Source organism: Nestor notabilis, unplaced genomic scaffold (genome assembly GCF_000696875.1).
Source record: "Nestor notabilis isolate BGI_N333 unplaced genomic scaffold, ASM69687v1 scaffold267, whole genome shotgun sequence".
NCBI lineage: Eukaryota > Metazoa > Chordata > Aves > Psittaciformes > Psittacidae > Nestor > Nestor notabilis.
Genome location: NW_009934887.1, coordinates 193,017 through 215,143, shown reverse-complemented (window position 1 = coordinate 215,143; position 22,127 = coordinate 193,017). Strand labels below are relative to the sequence as shown.

The 22,127-nt window shown below is 38.7% G+C and overlaps 1 protein-coding gene across 1 annotated transcript in view; it reads left to right on the top strand.

Moving 5' to 3' along the window:
* The window catches only part of SATB1 (SATB homeobox 1), a 73,572-nt gene that overhangs the window by 24,472 nt on the left and 26,973 nt on the right, over nt 1-22,127 (top strand). Inside the window, exons 6-9 of the mRNA XM_010017543.1 lie at nt 2,525-2,636; nt 5,330-5,784; nt 13,755-13,967; nt 22,037-22,123. Of these exons, the coding sequence (XP_010015845.1) occupies nt 2,525-2,636; nt 5,330-5,784; nt 13,755-13,967; nt 22,037-22,123 (867 nt within the window). The remainder of the gene's footprint in view (nt 1-2,524; nt 2,637-5,329; nt 5,785-13,754; nt 13,968-22,036; nt 22,124-22,127) is intronic.

The following is a 22,127-nucleotide window of genomic DNA, read 5'->3' as shown; positions in this document are numbered from 1 at the left end:
CAGGAATTACACAGGAATTTCTATAGCAAAGTGCATCTCTCTGCACTGACATGACTGCAAGTTTGATGACAATAAATAAAGCATAGAAACAATGAAATTCAATGTTGTCAAGTTATTTTCTGAGTTAACAAGGTAGTAATATTTTATCTGGCTTGTAAAATTTTGCCTTCAGTGAATTAGTAAATAAATCATTGATTCCTCCTGATGAGTATTCTTAGCGTAGGTAATATCACTTGAATGTTTGTGTGAAGTGTTCTCGAAGAAAAAGCAGGATAATTTTCATTTTAAAATGTGTTGATAATGTCTGTGGTTTTTTGTTTGGTTTTTTTTTTTAATTATCTACTTTGAAGAGCTGGAGTAAAATTCCAATATTAGCCATCAGAGCCTGAAATTCACATGGTGTCAAAGAAGCTGAGATTTCTAGCACTGTTATTTAAGCAGGCCAGCTTAAATTTGGTTGTAAAATAAAGTAACTGCATTAAATTTATTCCTGAAGAAGCAGAGGATGTCACAAACTGCCATATCGTTGCCATATATTCTTTGTAAAATGACATGGAAGGGAGGACTAGGAAATCCTAGACAGAGATCTTCATCAATAATTGGTAATTTACTAAAATTATTATTGATAGACATTTTCATACTTACTAAAGTTATTTGGGCAGGAGAAGACATCTGAAAGGGGCAAAGTAAAATGAGAGAAAACCACCTTGAAGCCTAAATGACACCCACAAAGTATGCACAAGCTAGTATGGGATGGTGACCCATTACAAGTGCAGTTCCCCATTTTGCACATACAGATCTGCTGGTTTTGCATGTACAGTAACTGTGCATTCATATAATGCGCCAGATCCACAGGATTTATGTATCACGTGCCTGTGTTTAAAATAGTTTAATCTATAAAAGAGCTTAAACAATAATTTTGTAAGTATTAGACGTTAATGATACTGCTATGATACTGGAAATTGAAATTGGGTTCAGCTGAGCTTGGTTCAGGTCATTCAGGCTAGAGTTCCAGTAGTCTATTAAGATTTCATTCTCCTTTTATACCACTGACAAAAGGCTTCTAGCTAATTTCAGAAATGCCAGATTAATATCAAGGAATGGTAAGAATTTTGGTGATTCAGAGAAACATTAAAATAGCTGCCTGGAGAGTAGAGGGTATCCACATTTGGCATAAATAATACTGCCTCACTCTAGCAGTTCTGAGCCTCCACAAATAGCTTGTTACTGAGTAATATGTTAGAAAATGGCTATAATGAACTTCACTAAGATCAATAATCAAGATACTTTTACTCAGAAGCTGAACTAGCCTGATAAAAGAAGACTTACAGTAATATTTATTGCATTTTTACTCCAAACTCTTTCTTCCAGGGGCTATGCAGTTTGTTTAACAAAAGGTTGATGCCATACATCGATTTTACGACAGCACAAATATAGCTAAATGTTACATGCTGAGTAGTGAAGAAACATAATAATCAGGGCTTTGTCTTCTTGACTCATTGTTTTCTCAATATGCTGGACAATTCCTGTAGTTAAGCTAAAAGTAACTACTTTCCACATAAAAATCTAAAGTGTGGCCAAGTTCAGTCTATTGAAAATACATTTGCTAATTTTGTTTTTCATACGTGATATACTGAATATAATTTTCAACTTGGAGCATTATCTCATTTTGCAAGCCTTATTCTTACTTGATTTTGTAAAAGAATGTACTGGAACTGAAAGTTTTATGCATTGTAAATTCCACTATTTTAAAATTGGTCAAAACTGAGCAGAAGGTAAATTTCTCACTGTAGCTATCTGATATCTCGAGAACCTTTGAGAAAAAAAATCATCTCTACCATCCTTTGGTCTATTTTACAGCTAATATTCAGTTACAGAATTAGACATGACAATAAGAGCTTTTCATAAGCCTGTTTCTGCAAATCACTTAAAATACTCTGTTTAGGAAAAGCAAGTCTGGGTTCATTATGGGTTGTTACATACATGTTTTACTCTACTATAACCCCCCTTATTTTGTCCCACCAAAAGGTGATTCACATAACCTTTTATCCTGTGGCTTTCTGGGGTCTGCCCTGTGATAAGTAGCACAAAGTGAACAGGCATGCGTAACTTGAGGCGTTGCTTGCATTTTTGGAGTCAGTGTAGGATCTGTATGCCTGTAAACTTGTGTTGGTATGTAAAGGGTCAATCAAATTTAAAAGCAGATATAGACAGACAAAATGCACGTTCAAGATTAGTTTCTTCCATCCAGTGCCCATCCCATTGCCTGATGTTTCTTGGTCAATAACTTTGTTCTTTCCTTAGTATATCTGGGGTTTTTTTTCCCCTCCCATTTACGATATACCTCAGCTTGGTTTTATGCTCAATTAATGAGTTTTTTGAAAGCCTTTGGATGATAGGATTAAAAATGTTGATATGGTTTTCAAACTAAAAATATAATGGTTTCAACAATTGAAATAATTTGTGCTTTCACTTGTACTGCTCTGTATTACATTATTTTTTTTCTTCTCCCCTTTTCACACAGAGTATGATTTCTTCCATTGTGAACAGCACTTACTATGCAAATGTCTCAGCAGCAAAATGTCAGGAATTTGGAAGGTGGTATAAACATTTCAAGAAGGCAAAAGATATGATGGGTAAGCAAAAAAAATAATTTTTGCTGTGATGGTGGATACATACCATTATGTGTCACATCGAGGTCTGTCACAGTCATATAAGAAGCCAGGTCCTTTCACAGTAAGTTTAGGATGCTTTTGATGAGTAGATGTAGAACGTACATATATAGTGAAAGAATTCATTTAAATAAATATTTGCTACTGAAACAGCCAAACTTGACTTGGGTTGCCAGAGATGTAAAGCTGTCATTCTATAAATCTAGACATCTTCTACCACCCAGAATAATTGTTTAAAAAACCTGTTCCTGGAACTGTGACGGAGTGATTTTTTTAATGTATGTATTTTTTTCTTGCTCTGGCTAATGTATATTTAAAGAAACAGGCTTCTATAACTATTACTGCCTTCCAGCGAGAATGCTATAATTTTATAAATTCACATCTTTCTCTAACTTTGGGACCCTGATTTCAATTCATTTTAAACAAATAGTTGTTGTGACAATTGTTTGCTTGTTGTAGTAAGCACAAGTAAATTACTGGAGAAAAAAAAAATCCATCAGTGGGATGTATTAATTCTGTAATACCTTTTATCTTTGTGTATTTTACTGTTTTTAGAACTATTTCTTAAACCTGTTAACATAATTTTGAACACTTTATGTCAGAAAATTTCTACATAGTTTTTGACAGAATGAAGAAACAGGACCTCAATTTGGATTGAATTTTGAGCTTGACTTAGCTTTCAGTATCTGAAGCAAAATCATTCATCTACCAAAACGGGTTCCTTGCCTTTTATAGCTTACGGCTGTAATGAAGACAATGCATCACTTTTGTGATAATTGCTTGAATTACTATTCCAAGTGAATGGCCCACTTGGGTTGATCTCCACTTTCTGCTAGTGAAAAACAGGCAGCTTCTTTCTTTTATCTACTTTGTACCTTCTGTGCAACGCTGAACCCTTCTTCTGAGACCACCAGAGTCAGTGTTAAGACTTCACTTGGTTTCCCATGATCTGTGTGCGAGGCAGCAGAGCGCCTGCATGGGAGGGTGACCTTTCCACAGCAGGCTCTCCGACCCCCATGTTGGCAGTGCTCCTGCACTGGGCAACTCTGCAGTTTTCCTTACCTGACCTGCCAGGACTGGTTCACCACCCATTTGCTGGGGGACAGTGAGGTCAGTGCATAGAAAACACATGTAGGGGTGTGTTTTGCTGCATAACCTGGGGTGAGGGGCAGCACTGCCCTCAAAGCCACATGGATGAGGAGCAGCCGGTGCTCTGCTGAGGGACTGATCCAGGCTATGGACACCAAACATCTCTGTAGAACAACTAGCTTGATTTTTACTTGTTAAATTTCTACCCATGATAGGCCAGAGGGGGAAGGCAGGGCTGCGGGTGGGAATCCAGGTGCTGATTTCTTCCACCAGCTCTCATCCCTGTGGAGGAAAGGGTGGTCTTGCATTGAATGACTGTTAGTGAAGATCATAATTACTGTTGAAAAGCTCAGACGCTGCCTTTATTTTTTAGAAAAATATGTTTTACTGTAAATAAAAAATCACTACAACACTTTTGTGAAGATACTGGCATTTTGGTTTTTCAATACAACATGTTTTCTTAAGGCTATTTGCAGACCAGGATTGCCAAAGCTCTAGAACTGAGATTGTTTAAAAAGTGCCATACATTGATAAAAAGGCAAGTCCTTTACATCAGCCTGGAGTCGTTTATGTTGTCTTATCAAGCACAAGAGGGGTGCTGGAAGAACTCTTGTAGTTTAAAAAACTGTGTTGTTAATTAAAAAGGAGGGTGTGTCAAGGCAGATGAGTTAATACAAGAAAAAAATTCAACCATGTTGCAAGTCACTGAAAAAACCCATGCATACATGGTTGCAAGATAAAGCAGCCCATCTGTGTAATTTACATAAATTATACTAGTTCCTAGCAGTCCCATACAATTGAGGCAGCATCTAGAAATTAGCAGAGCATGGGGAGGTCCACACCCCCACCCTGCTTGTTACAGATTTCCAGTGGCTGGGAACTGCAGATGTCATGGTGGGGGACACCACAGGAGGAACAAAACCAGCCACCAGGGGCTTCTCTCTCTGGTCAGGGTGTGCTTTCCCGTAACAGTCCTCCTACTCTTTGCACAGATGCACTGACCATTCCACCTCCATCTTCTGCAGCACACAGAGTAGTTTCCTGTGTCTGATCTTTGCCCACTCTCTAGTTGCTTACTGCCATGTCCTAAGTCCCCTCCATCCATCGCTGTGGTGGTGTGCTCTGCAGCCATACGCTCGTGGTTCAGTTGCATTGTGCCTTTGTACAACTCTCAGGAAGTTAATCCTTTGCCTTATGTGGTTTCCAGCACGTAAGGCAAAGGAGTGGTTTTGCCTCTGATGTTCTACTGGTTTCTCCAAGGGCCCAGTGATGATGGTGACCAGTTTGTTGGGTTTTTTGTGTGGTTGGTTGTTTCGGTTTTGGTTTGCTTTTTGTTTTTTGGGTTTTTTTTTTTTAAATATTTGCTACACCATTATTTGTAGGTGAATTTTGAAGGCAAATAGCTGCAACAGTGATGTTATGTGCCTGCTAATCTAGGCTGGAGAATACAGGAAGCATGAACCTGAATATGCCATTTTATATTTGGCTATTTTTATTAGCAAGAGGAGTGTGAAGTTTGTGATTTTCAGTCTTATGTTGGCTTTTCCAATGTTTTTCTTCCACCATAGTTGAGATGGATAGCCTTTCTGAACTATCCCAGCAAGGTGCCAACCATGTCAACTTCGGTCAGCAGCCGGTCCCAGGGAACACAGCCGAACAGCCTCCATCCCCTGTTCAGCTTTCTCATGGTAGTCAACCATCCGTTCGGACCCCGCTTCCAAACCTGCACCCTGGACTTGTATCTACTCCCATTAGCCCTCAGCTGGTAAATCAGCAGCTGGTAATGGCCCAGTTGCTGAACCAGCAGTATGCAGTGAACAGACTTCTAGCCCAGCAGTCCTTAAACCAGCAGTACTTGAACCACCCTCCTCCTGTCAGTAGATCCATGAACAAGCCGTTGGAGCAGCAGGTCTCAACAAATACAGAGGTGTCTTCCGAAATCTACCAGTGGGTCCGTGACGAACTCAAACGAGCAGGAATCTCGCAGGCAGTATTTGCACGTGTGGCTTTTAACCGAACTCAGGTCAGTTGTCTTTTTTTCTCTCTTTGTTTTTCAATCTAAGAGTCCATTCTTTCTCTCTCTCATTAGTAATTATCACCATTTAAGCCTCTCTCCTCATTTCTGCCTTGTCATTTAGCTCCTGTGAAGGAACCATGCTTCCTTGCAGGACAAGTGTCCACGTTGGTACAGTACAGAAATCTTCAGTGACTGGTTTGTGGAAATACCCACTGTTCTTACAACCATGCTGGTTCCTCTCCAGTTGTGATGGTTTACGAATAGCTGAATCTTCACTGGAAAGGAAATGAACAGCTCTATGCAGAACCGTTCACAAAGTCACCTAACAGATTGCCTTTTGTGTTGCAAAGGTATACTGACCACATTCATGTACTGAACAATCTGTCTTCTTTTACAGGTATACTGGAGATGGTCTTTTATTCTTATTTTCAGTTATTTTTATTTTAGTGAAAGTCCTAATAACATCTTTTCAGGCTTCTGAAAAGATTAAAAATTAAAAGCTTTATTTTTAGATCATCTACTCTATGTATTTTTGTAGTTTGTTGCAAAAACAGTAGTTGCTGAGATTGCCAATGTCCACGTCAGAACATATACTTCAGCTCTTCAATGCAGAAAAAGCTAGCTAGCCCTAGCAAAGCTGATAAGTAACACTAAAATGTGTTATTTTTTACACCTGTTTTAGAAGCTAACCCTGTTATAATTTATTCTGCTCTATGAATTTAACTTAATGCCATGTTGCATGGAATTTAATCAAGCAGAAATTATGGAAGAAATGTCAGTATATCCAGTGCAAATAATAAGATCTCAAAATTTTAGAAGTCTGTTTTAACAGAAAATAAAATAGGATATTCATTGTACAGAAAATAAAAAAAAAAAAAAAAAAAAGAAGATATTGGTAAATTTGCTTTGGATTCCACATTTTTAAACCTAAGGAACAAGTATTTGTCCATTGTAGAGTATAGTAAAAAAATCATAATTTGGGCTTGTCGTGGAATGTTGGTGTGTCTCCCTGCATAGCTCAGAGAATAAAAACTCCATTTCAAATGCACTGGTAACAGGTTTGAATCAGTATGTCATTTGAAAGTGTTCTGAATTATTATTGCCTTAAAAATTTTTACATCCTCTTTTAGCTAAGAGAAAGTAGAGTCATTGTGTGAATTCTCTGTAGAGCTATGTGTGTGTATGTCTTTCCTTTTAGCAGCAGAGGAGTTTTTCAAGATCTGGGTTGCTCATACAGAATTTCATGGGATACATGAACTTGTACAAGGATTACTTGTGCAAGTTAGGTTCAGGCAATGCCAGTTGTTATATTTACAAAAAAGTGACATAGAATTTTGTTTAATAGAGTGTTTAATGTTTTAGCTATTGATAATACAGAGTATTGAAGTAATAATAGTAGCTTCAAGTTACACTGGTTTGCAGCTGCCATCTTACTTGGACAAAAAGCCAAGCAAATAATTCAGAAAATAAATAGTTTATTAAATATTTACTTGTTTCTCAGACTTGCCTAAAAGCATCTTGTTTTCTCTCAACTTTCTTCCCCCTCCAAAGTATAATTCATTCAGGTTTTGTCAGCTAATTTTTCAGCTTTTTTGTCAGCTTTTGGTCTATCATTTGTGCATGAGCGCAGTGTTACCTGAATAAAAGGATGATTGGCTCTAACTGGACACTGAATTTATATGACACAGTATGAGAAGATGCTCTTGAGATGTGATGAATGCAAATGTAGAACCAGATTTCTAGTGCAAACACTGATTTCTGATTACTATATATTTTTCTAGCTACAAACGTTATTACATATTTGTTTAAAGTTGAACTCTTCCACAGATGATGTGGCTAACCAGCTTGGTAAATGTGTTCAAAGTGACCCAAAACTGTGAGGAACCCCAAAATGAACATTGAAAACAAATCCCATGAGGAGATATGCTATAGATATGTAATAGATACGTAAATAGCATAAATAAATAGCTTAAATAAATAGACATGTAAATGGCAATTTTCAATCAAATCTACTAAAAAAAACACCCCACAGAGTAGTATCCCTATGTCCTACAGATTGTGTTAGCTAATCAAATCAGTATTTGCAGATAGCTACATAAGATTTTGCAGTATTTGTTATGTATTGTGGCAAACATAGGAAACAGAAAGAAAAATACTAGGAGCCTAGAGAATATTTGCCTCAGTGTTGCCAAGAAATATCTCAGTATACTTTTCATATGGAGCAAAGCCCCACTGAAATCCAGAGGAGTTTGTTGTAGGCACATTTCACCTTGGCAAAACTGAAAATTATTCATTTTGCCAACAGTAATAGCTAATGTCCAAGCATAAACACAGGTAGAGATACCCGTGATTCTTATATGAAAATATGTACATTTGTTCTACTTGCTGTACTTCTGAATTCACCAGAGCTTATTCAAGGATACATCACATTTAACTAAAATTAGGGCAGCGCTTTAATAACTGATGCTACTTAGAAGTTATTTTCTAATATTGATGTAATGCCCTTTGTCTTTTTTCTTTTTCCTTTTTGGCTAGAGCAGGTGAAAGTGCTTGTTTAAATTCATCTACTGTTTTCTGAGATAAAAAGCTAACTCGGGCTTACCACTGATATTTTTGAAATTGTCATAAGCATATTTGAGCTGTGTCCAGGGACCATATCATGCCATCAGTTTCTAAAGGCAGAAGATCTCACTGAAGTTGGTTAGGAATTCTGTGCAAACTCTGATGTTGAGATATGGTCTCAGATGAGGGGGAAGATTTGCTTTCAGTGTAAAAGTTAAGGAAGGAAGTTAATGATAAACTAAGAGTAATCTAGCTTAATGTAAAAATGGACGTTGGTGGAATTGGGTGACCATCTTGGCACCTCTTGTTTTAAGACTTGTGCTCTGCAATCTGAATACAGAATTTGGTGGTGGTTTTGGATGGGAAGAGTGGGTTCTGAGTTTAGTGTCGTAGTTCAACACTTGGCCCTGATTTCAAGAATTTTTGATTTGGGAGCAAAAATGTTGACTAGAAATATTTGTACCTCTTCCGAGTTCAAATGAAAGAATTTTGTAAAATTAATTCTGAAAAATAGGATGTCTTTTGGGGGGATTTGGGGTTTTTTTTGTTTGGTTGGTTTGCTGAGTTTTTTGTTTGTTTGGGTTTTTTTTATTATCATCTACCTATAAGGCAGAAAAAAACCCCAGACGCACCTTATAAAATTGAAAGGATGTCCTTAATATCTTGGATAGCTTCTCCCCCAGCCTTACTTTCAAAATGGTCCTTTTAAAACTGTAGTTCTCAGGAACGTGCCTTGCAAAGTTTAGTCAGAGGAGTCCAGATAGCTGTAACTTGAATGAAAATTAACATCTACACAGGCACAATAGAACAGTTGTAGGATGCAGAAGCAGATTTGGATGATGGAGCACCTCTCCCCATAAAAAATTTCACAGTGGTCCTTCAAGGAAGGCTTCAGAGTGCAGCAGGGTCTGAAGTTTTATTTGTCCTTCGGCAGTTGCGATTCCAGCTCACTGGCTGCAAAGAGACTGATTGAATCCTCTTGGCCCTCTTTTCCAACATGGAAAAGGTTGTTGACTCAGGATTTGTGCTAGCAGATCTGAGTTTCACCTCAAGCTTGGCAACCAGTTACGGCTCACCAAATGCGTCTATCAGTCTCTCTGTTAGCTAGGGTGATTTTGGTGAATTGATCTCCTTGTGTTTCAGTCGCTGTTTGACTGAATAGACTATATTTTTTCCAGGTGATGTCAGTGCAGACACCTCTGATCTTTTGAAAGAGTGAGGTCAGTATTATCCTGCACTTTGCTGGCCAGAAAATGGCATTTGTGATCAGCTCGCTGGGCTGGGTGCCACCAACTAGCCGCAGGATGGTGGTGCTGATGCATCAGGGCAGCCCCCAAAAGTGCAGTGCCCCTCACTAGCCTCTGCCACAGCCTCCCGTTGGGAGAGAGGCTCAGCCTGCCCCTGCAGATTTGCAATCAAACTGGGAGGTTCTCTACTCTGCTTTATTGAGAGGGCTGGAGTGGAGCATAGGCTGAACCACCTTCAGAGCCCTAAACAAATAAACAAACTCCTCTCCCATTTCTGTTGTGTGTTTGTAAATGTAAACATGAGTCAGGAAATGGAAAGCTTGGGTTCCCACAAGCAAGGCTGATGTTTGACTTGCAGGTGTAGCTTAACTTGGTGCATGGCAGAGTGACATGTATGTACTGTGTGAGCAAGGAATTGTGTTAGTCATGGTTGTGGTTGGAACTGTAACTCTGGGCTGCCCATCTCTGTGTACACTTTCAACCGTAACTTTGCTGCATGAACCTGGGTGCTGCCGTACGGAGATGACCTCTTGGCTTCATCTTTGCTAAGGGAGAGGGAGTGCTTTTTGCTGCTTTTGGCATGCCCAACTATTGTAATTTTTCTTCTTCCCACCACTGACAGTTTTTAATCTCAAGGGTTTTGCGTACTTCTCTGTTTCTGCCAGATACCTTTTCTCTTGCCCTCCTTTCTACTTCACCCCCATGCTTGTTTAAAATATTAGCTGCTGGGATATGTTGCCTTTTGTTCATGTATAATGCCTTTTCTCATATGTGAAAACTTCTGTGTATTTAGGACTGTGCTCATGCTAATTCTGGGCAATCGCTATTTCAAGGGAGAACGCTTGGATGCAATAAACGGCTCTGTGTAATTTTAAAACAAAATCTAAGTTTACACAAACCAACTTCTCAGGCAGGGTTTTTTTGTTGTTTTTTTTTTCTTCTACTTTGTCTTTGGCACACTTTATTTTCCAGTAAAATGAAAAATGAAGATGGATTATTCAAAATTGATAACAGTAATGGACCATCATGTAATGTTTTATTGAATTTGAGTTCTGTAAATTATGTGGTAGAGAGAAATTTGCCTGCTTAAGTATAACAGAAATTGCCACTGTATTCATATAATTCTTCGTAGTGTAATTTAAGAAAAAGCACACTATCCATATCACTATTGAATAAAAGGTAAAAAGGTGCTATTACACTATCATGACAGCTCTCCTCTTGATACTAAGCGACATAGATAAATGTGTCTGCTTATAACTTACTTGGCAGAGATCCAGGCTTATGGGTGGAGCTTGTGAATAATCTTCCACCTGGACATGGGATGGGAGCACCCTGCAAAGGAGAGGAATAGTGTTCAGGGATGTTCTGCATGTTTTGGGCAAATTTCTTCTGGGAGCTTTGAAGTTCTATCAGGCTGATAAAATCTATTTGAATCAGTGATTACGTTCAAAGAGGAGACAAACTGGAGGCCAGACAGGCAGGGGTTTTGTTCATACTGGCAGACACTTTTGTTTATCTCCATTTTTAAAGAATTCATAATTAGGTTTTGAAAGCCTTGATAATTTTTATTGAACATTTTTGTGCAATTAGTAACGAATTATACTTGTGGTGACACGTAAACTTTCTTTTTTTCAATGGGATCTGGTAACATTTTAAGACAATGAATTTCCAGTGTGAAAAGAATACAGTGGAGGAACAGTGAGGACCCTGAGCTTAGCAGTGTTGATAATCTTTCTGCAAAACAGCATTTAGCTTTTATACAACCTGAGGTACAATATCAGGAGATCACACCAAGACTGGTATCTTGGCAAACCAATTCAAACCTGGTAAAATGAGCAGTAAATCTCTGCATGTCAGCATGGGGCAGGATGTGAGAGATGATTTTTTTCTTTCTAGGGTTTTCCCATTTTACATCTTGTACAACAATCTTTATCTGAAGTTTTGTGCTCAGAAAATTGAAGCAGTAGCAAGAAAGCAGTATTTGAAGCAGGCAAACTGTATTGTAAGACTTTGCCTGCGACTGTTATTACACCTTATATTTTGTATTATTTCCTCACGTATTCTGACCTTTAGGTTCAAAGCTCCTAGAAGCAAACACCTTCTCCTTGCCTTCCCCCTGCTCTCTCATTTCCCCTTCTCTCTCTGCATCTGTGTTGTCTCCTCTGCTCCCAGCTCATGCAGAGAGCCATGGCAGTGATGGGGGAAGGAGAGGGGAATGAATGCTTAATGGCATTTCTAATCACCAAGAGGTGTCCTGCAGCAACGGTTATACTGACAAATGCAGGAAAAATACAAAAACCTATTTTCTTTGTTTACTTATTTCACTGAGGGGTGAAAAGTTACACAAGAAAAACAGCCTTTTCCACTTTTTTTTAGCTGCTCACTATGTGAGAAAGACTTATACAAGCAAATATTTTCTATTATGGACTGAAGTACTTTTCAAGGACGTTTGCTGTGGCTGCCAGCGGGCTGTTAGTAAGGAGCTGGCTGTTAGTAAGGAGTCTTCTCTCCTGCCAGTCCGTTTGAGTTTAGTTTCCCTTTCTTCTTTTTAGTCCTGGTTGCTTTCGGCACAGTAGCAGTCAGAAATCACATGTGTCTACAACTACCTGAAAGGAGATTGTAGCAAGGTGGGTGTCAGTCTCCTCCCAAGTTACAAACAATAGGAGAAGAGGAAATGGCCTCAAGTTGCACCAGGGAAAGTTTAGATTGGATATTAGGACAAACTTCATCATCAAAAGGGTTGTAAAGCACTGGAACAGGCTGCCCAGGGAAGTGGTTGAGCCACCATCCCTGGAGGTATTTAAAAGATGTGTAAATGTGGCACTGACGTGGTTTAGTGGTAGACTTGGCAGTGCTTGGCTAGTGGTTGGACTTGATGATCTTAAAGGTCTTTTCGAACCTAAAGTATTCTGTACGTCCTGTGCTCTGCAGACAGCTTTGTCTCTCTTGGAGAATGAGTCGTGTAACCCTGCCACTGACAAATAGTAGTATCTATGGGTTTTAGTACTCAACAGTAGAAAAAAACATGGGAGACAAGAATTTGATTTCCATATTTGCTAGTAAGTATATTTATTATTAGAGTAATTATTAAGAAAAATTTTAAAACTTATACTCCACCCAAATGCCACTTTTGTGTGTAACTCATTTATTTGCCTTCTAAATCTTTTTCTGACACCAGAAAAGAGAAGGGAGCAAGAATAGTCCCAGATGGCCAGGCCTGCTCCACTGCTGAGAACCAAGATAAAATGATTGTGTAGGAAACCTGTTGTGGTCTGTACAAGCCACTGGTGGCATGCTGTTGCCTGCAGCCTGCCCATCTCTGACACTGCTGTACAGATGCCCCCAGTGTCTGCTTTTATCTATCCTTGCTGGACTTTGAAAGTGGTCAAAGGACAACAGTGGTTTTAGGAAATTGGAAGTGGAATTAGGAAATGGGACTTGTATGGCAGGTTTTCAAATAAATAACCCAGGCAATGGGGTGGGTGAGAATTAGGGTTGTCCTAGGGAAAAGAGGAGCATGGTGGGAGGAGGAGGAAGGTGAAGAAGGAGGGAGCATTCAACAGTGAGTTTCCTAACTTGTTAAACTCCCGTATACAACTCTCAGAACAAAATATTGACTTGTAAAAACACATGACCTGAGTCAGTTAAGCAGTACTTCAGAAACGTTGCGAGTTTATCATCTCAGATTAGTTGTGAAATATCACTTCCTTTCAAAGAGCTGTTTAAATTGCTAGAAATGTGCAAAGCCGTTTTTTTTTTTTTAGGTTGGCTATACATTTTGTCTGGGAAGCCTGAGAACACCCCAGTGTCATGCCTCTGGACTATCCGTATTTCACTTATTCTTAATGTCTTATGATTGTCTGTCGACTGTGAAAGATTTCATGGCAAGTTAAGCCAGTAAAAAGAAGGAGACCTCTTAGGCAGATTCAATTTATGTTGTATGTAAAACAGATGCTTAATAAAATTAAGGGTACAATTGAGGCTCTCTTCTCACTACCTAAAATGCCATTAATATATTCCTCTGTGGAGTGAATAGTGTATCCGCTGCTCTCGTTCTCAGCCCAGTGGAAAGAAGAGGACGGATAAGCAGTAGCTTTGGAGAGCACGGTTTTACAGGCACTGACCTAGGCTAACTCTCTAGCATATTTTTGTCTTCCCTTCCTACAGGGCTTGCTCTCAGAAATCCTCCGAAAGGAAGAGGATCCCAAGACTGCCTCGCAGTCCTTGCTGGTAAACCTTCGGGCTATGCAGAACTTCTTGCAGCTGCCGGAAGCTGAACGAGATCGAATTTACCAGGATGAAAGGGAAAGGAGCTTGAACGCAGCCTCCGCAATGGGCCCTGCACCTCTCATAAGCACACCACCTAGCCGGCCTCCACAAGTAAACCACTCTCTCTGTCCTTGAGATTTGCTCTTTGTGTTTTCTCGCTGACCTGCTGGGTGATACCTTTCGTAAAAAGAAGAAAGCTTTTACTGTTGGCATTTTTTAAACGCTTGTGGAATCATTATTTGCAGTGCATATCACAAATTAAATTTAAGAAGTATAATGGATGATAGTAGCAGTTTATTACTACCTATTTTCTGGTTTTAAGATAAATTCTATCCATTATGGCCCCTACAGAGTTTTTTGTTAATTTTATTTAATTATTAAGATTCTGGCTTTTAGCTGTCTTTTTTTATCTGTAATTCTCAAGTGTTATTTTTAACATTAGAGGTTCAAATAACGATGTTGAAGGATTTGGACCACTAAGTTGAGTGGGAATGAAAGCGGAAGTATGAGTACATCGTATTGTCTTAAAAATTATCTTCCAGAAAGTTAACAGGTAAAACTAAAGGGATGGGGGAAAGAAGACTCCATCCGAAAATGCTGGGGACACTTTTACCAGGTTGAGCTACTGACAACTGGGTAACATGACAGACTTGCTATATCCATCGCTCTTGAAAGATATGGATATGTTTTTTAAAGCTTCATTTAGGACTTGTTCAAATGAAACCCATATTGATTTCTGTAAAATCTGGTGGAGCTGTTGGTTTAGTTCTCTCACAGTGATAAAGTTTGGTCTAGTGGGATCCAGAAATTCAGTGATGTAGTCCTTGTGTCTATCAAGGAGACTCTAATGGTGATTTTAGGGTACATGAGGAATACAGGCGTGAGCCATAGGAATGCATAGGATTTCTACAAAGAAAAAACACGGTTGCGAGTGAAACACTCCAAAACCCTGTGTTTTCTGAAGTACTCTGCGTTGCTGTGCCTCAAGATTGTACCTATGCAAGGAGAAAACAAACTGATCTGCATGTATGTAGGAAACATGGTGTATATTCAGTCTGGATTTGCTATGCAAAGCAAGGCTTTGGGGTCGTGGGCGTTTTTTGATGGTTGAGTACATAAACACAGCAGTTTTTTACTAACCAGGCTTAGGCTTGTGCCTATGACTCTCTGCCATACTCATTCTCAGTGCTATAAATTCCTCAAGATTATTTTTCTAATTTTTCTGCAGCTAATGGATGCTAAGGACCACACTAAAGTAATGAATAACGGAATTGTAGGAAAACGAGGACAGAAGATCACTTTGACCTGCTGCAGTATTTTTCACAAGAAGAGAAAAAATTCTTAGCAGAAAGAACAGGCTCTGCTAATGGTCTAGTTTTGTTATCATTAATTGAGTTTAGTCTGTGAAATACACTATAGATACTCTTCAAGATAAAGGATGAGAATCAATTTACATAGTAATGCTTTAGTGGGAAATAATTAAATATAGATAACTGTGTTTAAAATAACATTGGAGTTTGTTTTAATATCTGTACCTGTTCCCACAGCCCAGGTAATTCAGAGCAAAGGCTAACCCTCCTTCTTAACTTATCTCTTTCTGCCAAGGTAATGTCTCACTCTGTCTCAAGTGGTCTTGGGCAATTTCACAGCTAAAGAACAGAGTTAATTACAGGACCTTCCAGAAGGATGTCAAGCCAGAGGTAGTCCTTGTATTGGTTTTAATTCACACTTTAAACTGTGTAAGTCTCTGGCAGTCAGAAAGAAAGTGAGACTTAGGGGTTTCCTTAACTGACAAAACATACTGTAAGTCCAAATTTAGAGGTTGGAGAAGGGGGGATCTATCTGTCTCTGCTGTGCTCTTGTTCGTAATTACATTTCATTTTTTTAGTAGCAGTCAGGAGTATAGTTAACCTAATTGTGACAGTTCAAAGTGGAAACAACACAGTTTTGATTCCTTTCTAAAGGAAAACAAGGAAACCTTATAGACTAATACTTGATATCTACAAAACAAAACAATCATATTTCTGGTTGTTATACTGTTCTTTATCATTCAGCAAAATATACACACTTTACCTAGTGGATGGCTGGAGGATGTAGGAACCTCTGAGTTGCCATTCTGTTTGACTTTTTTACATGTTGCCAGAATTACCCACCTATAAACATGTGAAACACTTGCCAACTGCTACTGAGTGTTCAGAGTTCTAAGTTCGAAAATTGAAATATCCATGTTGGTAACATAAGTACACTTAATGCTAGAAATAGTAATTAAATTGTTCTAGTTTTTGCACTGGCAAATATAACTACAAATCATAGCAGAAATAAATTATAGTCAGGATACTTCAAAATTATTAATGCAAACTACTGCTCTGATATCCCCCTCCCCGAAAGTCCACAGTTTATTTAATATTTGATACTAAGGAAATAAAACTACTAGCATTCTTACCATTAAATTTATTAGAAGCAGTTATTTAAAGTTCACTATACAGGAATGCAGTGTAATATTTTTCTAGCTTAGCTGTCAGTTTCTTGGACGACTATTGAAAGACAAAATAGACCATTTATCCTGACAACAGAATTTACGCAAGAGCCAACATATTTGATATTAAATCTTTAGACCAGTGTAACGTTTGAAACAATTAAACTATGAAACCATGAAAAATAGGAGCTAATATGCCACACATGAAGGTTTATTTTGCAATTGCAAGTTATCAGTTTCGGAAGGATGTGAAAATAAACATCCTGAAAAGGATCTATTTTGCATTTTTGTGTTGCCAACTGGTGGCCAGACAGTGGAGCAGACTTAACCGTTTAGCAGCTGTGCTTGTTCTGTGTGAATTTTGCATATTGTTGCATGCAAAAACAGAAAGCATGACCTTGGAGGTTTGATAGGATAGTAGGAACTCACCAAACGTACACCCTGGTGCCTGAGTTAGAAGGAACTGTGTTGAATTTATCTCATTTTTACAGCATTCTTACTAGTTGCTACTTGAGCTAATGTATCTGGATTGTTTCCAATTCTTTTTTGAAATCCTTTAAGAAGCTCATTGTCCCCCTCACTTCTCCTTTTCTCTCTGACTTAAACAAAAAAGCAAAATCTTACTTTTTAATTTTTTTTAAATTGAAATCATTAGCCTCTAATGCATGAGCTTTTGGGATACACATATAGCCCTCTAAGCTGGTCAAGTTATAGAAGTCTGCTACTGTCTTTCATGCTGGTGGACTGGGCACAAGGAGTTGGCATACACAAGGATTTTTCCCCTGGTCATTGTTCATCTTGCCACCTCCTGGGGCAGAAGCCTGTCTGTCAGGCTCTTTCCTTGGGCTCTGAAGTTTATAAATATTAGCATCTCCATCAGGTAGGTACTGCATCACGGAGACGGTTTAACCTCTTCAACCTAGAAGGAAGAACAAAAGCCCATATTCCCCAAAGAAAATTTGTGATAACTTTTGGGGACCATTATCATCCTCCGTAAACAGAGTACATGTAACATCAAGATTAGAATATCATTTTAACAAGGTGGTGTTTTAAGAAGTATCCACAAATCTTGCATGAGTTATGGTTCTGGGTACTCAGTTGACAAAACCCTTCATTTTCATAAACGTAATCCTGGCCTGCCTCTGACTACAGATAAATTACAGTTCCTCCATGCTAAAGCTGTTTCAGTTTGGGTCCCAGAGATAGGATGTCTCTCTTGAAAGACTGGTCTCGAGGAGGACACTGCTTTTCTGGTGTTTGAGGACCAGTGAACCTCCATTGCAAGGAACTCTGGATAACACCAGTTCCTGTGAATCTTAACAGTGGAGCCCTGGAGTTCAAACACATGCACATGCCATACGTCATCACCAGTGAAATTTTTGTTTGAGAATGAGGTTGATTTCTTTGTGCCAAGTTGCATTTTAATGAAAGTAAAAATGCACAAAATAATAAATACAACCCTCTTACCACCACCCCTGAAAACCACCATGGAGGAGAGTTAATGGAAACCCTGACACTTAACTATAACTGCACTTCCAGGCGCCACTGTAATAATGGAGTAGTAAACCTTGTCCTGATAAAAGGACTGTTTCAGCTGTTCTGAAAGCAATAGCATTTATTGTACCTCCTGTGCTATTTGCAGAGCAGAACTGAAAAGTAGTTTGTTTTGCCTGGAATGAACTACTTTATGAATTTTAATGTACGATGTAATATTAAAAGCTAAACCAGGATTAAAGAAGACTTTTTTTCCCAAGCTAAAACAGTACTTATGAGAATGTGTTATAAGAGATTTTTTTGTTTCACTTTTGATAGGGAAGAAATGAGCTTCCATATTTGTGAAAACCTCTTCAGATTGGTTATCCCTTCTATAAAAAAACTGTCCTTTGTTTAGAAAAATCGAATTAATCCAGAACTTCTTGCTACTGTAATCAGTCTTATTTGTTGAGAAGATGTATCTAGGCAGGCCAGGAGGGGATGGATGTGTTTGGGTTGGTTTTTTTTTTTTTCCCCAAGTATTTTTAGAAGACTAAATTGATTGGTGACAGGAAGATGGCCAAATGATTTCTGATTCTTGGTGTGTTACATTTGTAAAATATAGCTGCCTTGTTCAGTTAGTGTTTGTAAAACCTAGTTAAAAAAATTAGCTGATCTATGGTTTCTTTCCTAAACAGAAAATGTGGCTATAAGTGTGGGTGGTGTGCTTAAGTGTGTATAAGATGAGAGATTATGTTTTGTTTTGTTTTTCTCTCCAAAATGAATACTTTTTCCACCTCCTCTCCCAAGTCCTGAAGTTGCACGGTTGAGGGCTTTTTTGTTTTCTGTTCAGGTTTTTTGAGGAGGAGGGTGTTTTTTCAACCCAGCTTCAAACAGCCTCTGTCTTGAACTCGATTCTAAATTCAACACAACAGCCTAGATGCTTGCTATGTATAAATTATGAAACAATTTTATGTATGGATATTCTCCAAGAGGTTAATTAGCGTTATTGCATGGGATTCATCAGACCAGAGCAAACCAATGGTCCATCTAGTCCATCCAGAGTCTATACCTGATCTTTGAAGAGGAATTATTAAGAGGCAGGGGAAGAATTTTTATACTTGGGCAGTGATGTAAATTGGAGAGGGTGAGGGTATGGCTGTGAACAACAACTCCTGATAATCCCCAAACAGATCATTTTAGAACTTTAAGACTTCTATTCTCCTCAAGCTTTTGAGGCTAATACGGCTTTTTGATGCAGATGTCCCAACCCTAGAAGTGTTCAAGGCCAGGTTGGACAGGGCTTTGAGCAGCCTGGTATAGTGGAAGGTATCCCTGCCCATGTCGGGGGGTTAGAACTAGGTGATCTTTAAAGTCCCTTCCAGCCCAAACCATTCTATGGTTCTATATGTGTTCTGTGTTGTTCATTTCCTAATGCAGTTATCAGTAGAAGGCATCAGGATTTTGTCTGTTTGAACTTCAGTGATTTATTGGATGCTGTTGAGTTTGTTGTACCTGTAAAAGGATAGATGTGATTTACCAACCAAAATGAGGATTTTCAGTAATTCCCCTGGGTTAAATGCATATCTGTAGTAAATCGGGTATTGAAAAGTGCGGACCAAGATGCACAGCTTAAATTATGTCTCCAGCATGGTGTGCAAGTCCTGGTTTTGATGATCTAGGTGTTTGCAGCTCAGTTAAGTGGTCTGTGAAGTACTGCTACAATGTGAAACTGTCTTATGAAGCTGAGTAGCAACCAAAAAGGCAATGTGCTTACAGAAGAGAGACATTTTGATGAAGATCACAAGAGCAAAGTGTTTCCTTCCCAAAAGATACCATGGACTTGTGTGTGCTAGCTGAATACCATCATCTTCTCATCTTCCTCTTAGGACCCTGAAAGATTAGTTACAAGTTAGAAATATTCCTTTGGAAGGAGTGAAATAACTTTGCCAAAATTTAAACCTGAGTTCCAAGAAGGTGTGTTGACAAAACCATCTCGTTTTCATTTTGTAGTTTAGCTTAGCCCGATTTTTACATGGAAGCAGAGAAGGCTGTCTCCAGTTGTATATTTAACATCACCGTTGGTTGTCAGTTATTTTTTACTTTAAAAGTTATAAAATTGCCACTGATTTTGGAATTCTCAAATGATTTCACTGCATGGTATTCAGGAGCTGCACCTGCTCTTGTGGCCACATGCTGATTTGCCTAGTGTGAGGCGTGTGTTTTCCTGCTCTGCGGTAGGAGGAAGGGAGGTTCATCTTGCTGCTCCTCATGCTGCCCACTGCCAGGTGCCTCAAATGTTTCTGAGCAGGTGTTGGACCAGGCTTGGCCACCTTGTAGTGTAGCATCACTTGAAAATGTCACGCTGCAGAAGTGGAAAGGCCTCACTCTCCAGGTCATGTCTGCAAAGTACCAATTGTTTTCAGGCAAAAGCAAATCACGTCATAAACTTTATACTACATTCTGAAATTTCTCTTCATTTCCCTTTTTGTTTAGGTTTCATGTTTTCAGATACCAGAAAGTTGCTAATGTCTGCCAGAAGGCGGCAGGTGGAGGTGTGTTTGGACGCCTTGTTCTTGCTGGGGTTTTGCCCCTAGCAGCTAATGGGCATGTGTTAGCACAGCTCCTTTTGGAAAGCCACATAGACAAATCAGGCGCAGCAAAAGTGGTGTGCACTCCCAGTTCTGGGCTAGATTATTTTATCTTAAAAGCACTGTGGAGGATAGTTAACACAAATTGAGCATGACACTTCTAGGAAAAAATGGGTGGATGATTTGCCTAAGTACATCTCTCACCTTTGACAGTCATAGTGTAAGACCTGTGACATATGAAAACTCGTAGAGGGTTAGATTAGAAGATAAATTATCATGTTGTCATGATTTCCCTTTGAACCTCAAGGGACTTTAGAGCACAGGAAGATGCTGACTTGCACTGGATTAAACTGATAGTGAAAGTGTGGGTTTAGGCGCGTACTTAGGAGTAGGCTGAATCACCCTCTGGAAGTGCCAAGCTCTGTCCATTAGATTTCAAGGCAGCCTGAATGACTGACTTAGGCTGGACGTGTAACTTCTAAATGGCTATATTAGTGCAGCTCTTAAGAATCTCAGTATGAACCAGTAGATTTGAATTAAAATCTAAAGGTTTGATTTTGCATCATCACCTTGAGGGTTCTTGGCAGAAATCCAGTCTTTCCTTTTCTCTGGTCTGTTTTAGGATTAGTGGTCCATTAGGTCCGCTAATCTTGGGCAAGCATTGCAACAGTAGCTTCTAAAGAAAGATGTTATCCTTAACTATTGAGAATATTATAGAGTAAGCTGAGTAGCTGGTGATTTTTTGTACCTTTCAACTGATATTGCAGAAACTGCACTGTAACCCTGGTGGGATGATTCTTGGTGTTGAAACATCGCTTCAGTCATTTCCAGAGGCTGAAGGAAAGGATTTTCTTCTGCACTTCATGTCACTACTGATGTATGTTTTGTTGTTTCCCTTAATGCTGCAGATGCAGCACAGATGTGGTGGTGTAATCATTCTGTCTTGTTTTCATGCGCTTTTTTTCTCCCTTCTTTTTTTTTTAACCTGGACTGCAGGAAGAATAAATGTTTGATGTATATAAGTGAAATACAACTACAATTAAGATTTAAAAAAGCCCTACCTTAATTTCATGAATGAGTGGCTGAAATATTCATTATTCTAAATTACTGCTTTCTTAAAAACAGCTTAAGAATTCAACTGGTAAGATAATATTTTTTAAAGTTAAATCTAAAGCCACAACTTCTCTGCATTATCATGCATTTGAGTGTACTGGACATAAGGCATGAATCAAGATATATCTGTCAGGGGGTTATTTCATTAGAGGTTCTTTTATGCTGCACTTACTATTTTCACTTAACTTGCATGGAGTAAAGAAATCATGTAAGGATTCACCAGTCCCTACAAGATTGTTTGACAGGTTTGCACCTAATTTGTTTTATGCTGTTGAAAGTCACAGTGGTCAGTTAATGATAACTCATATTTCAGATGCACTCACCTGTTAACAATATGCTGAATTTTCTTGTTTCTCGGTTGCCCAAACCATGAATAAGTTATAATGTTAGGTCTCTGAAAAGCTGAAAGAACATCGGAGCAAGATTGAATAAAAGGAATAAAATGGAAAGGGGAACTACTCGGGGAAGGAAAGAGAAGAAAATAGGTTCTTCATAATGAAAAATGTCTCATAAAATTTATTTTCTAGGTCAAAACTGCTACTATTGCCACGGAGAGGAATGGAAAGACAGAAAATAATTCCATGAACATTAATGCTTCCATTTACGATGAGATTCACC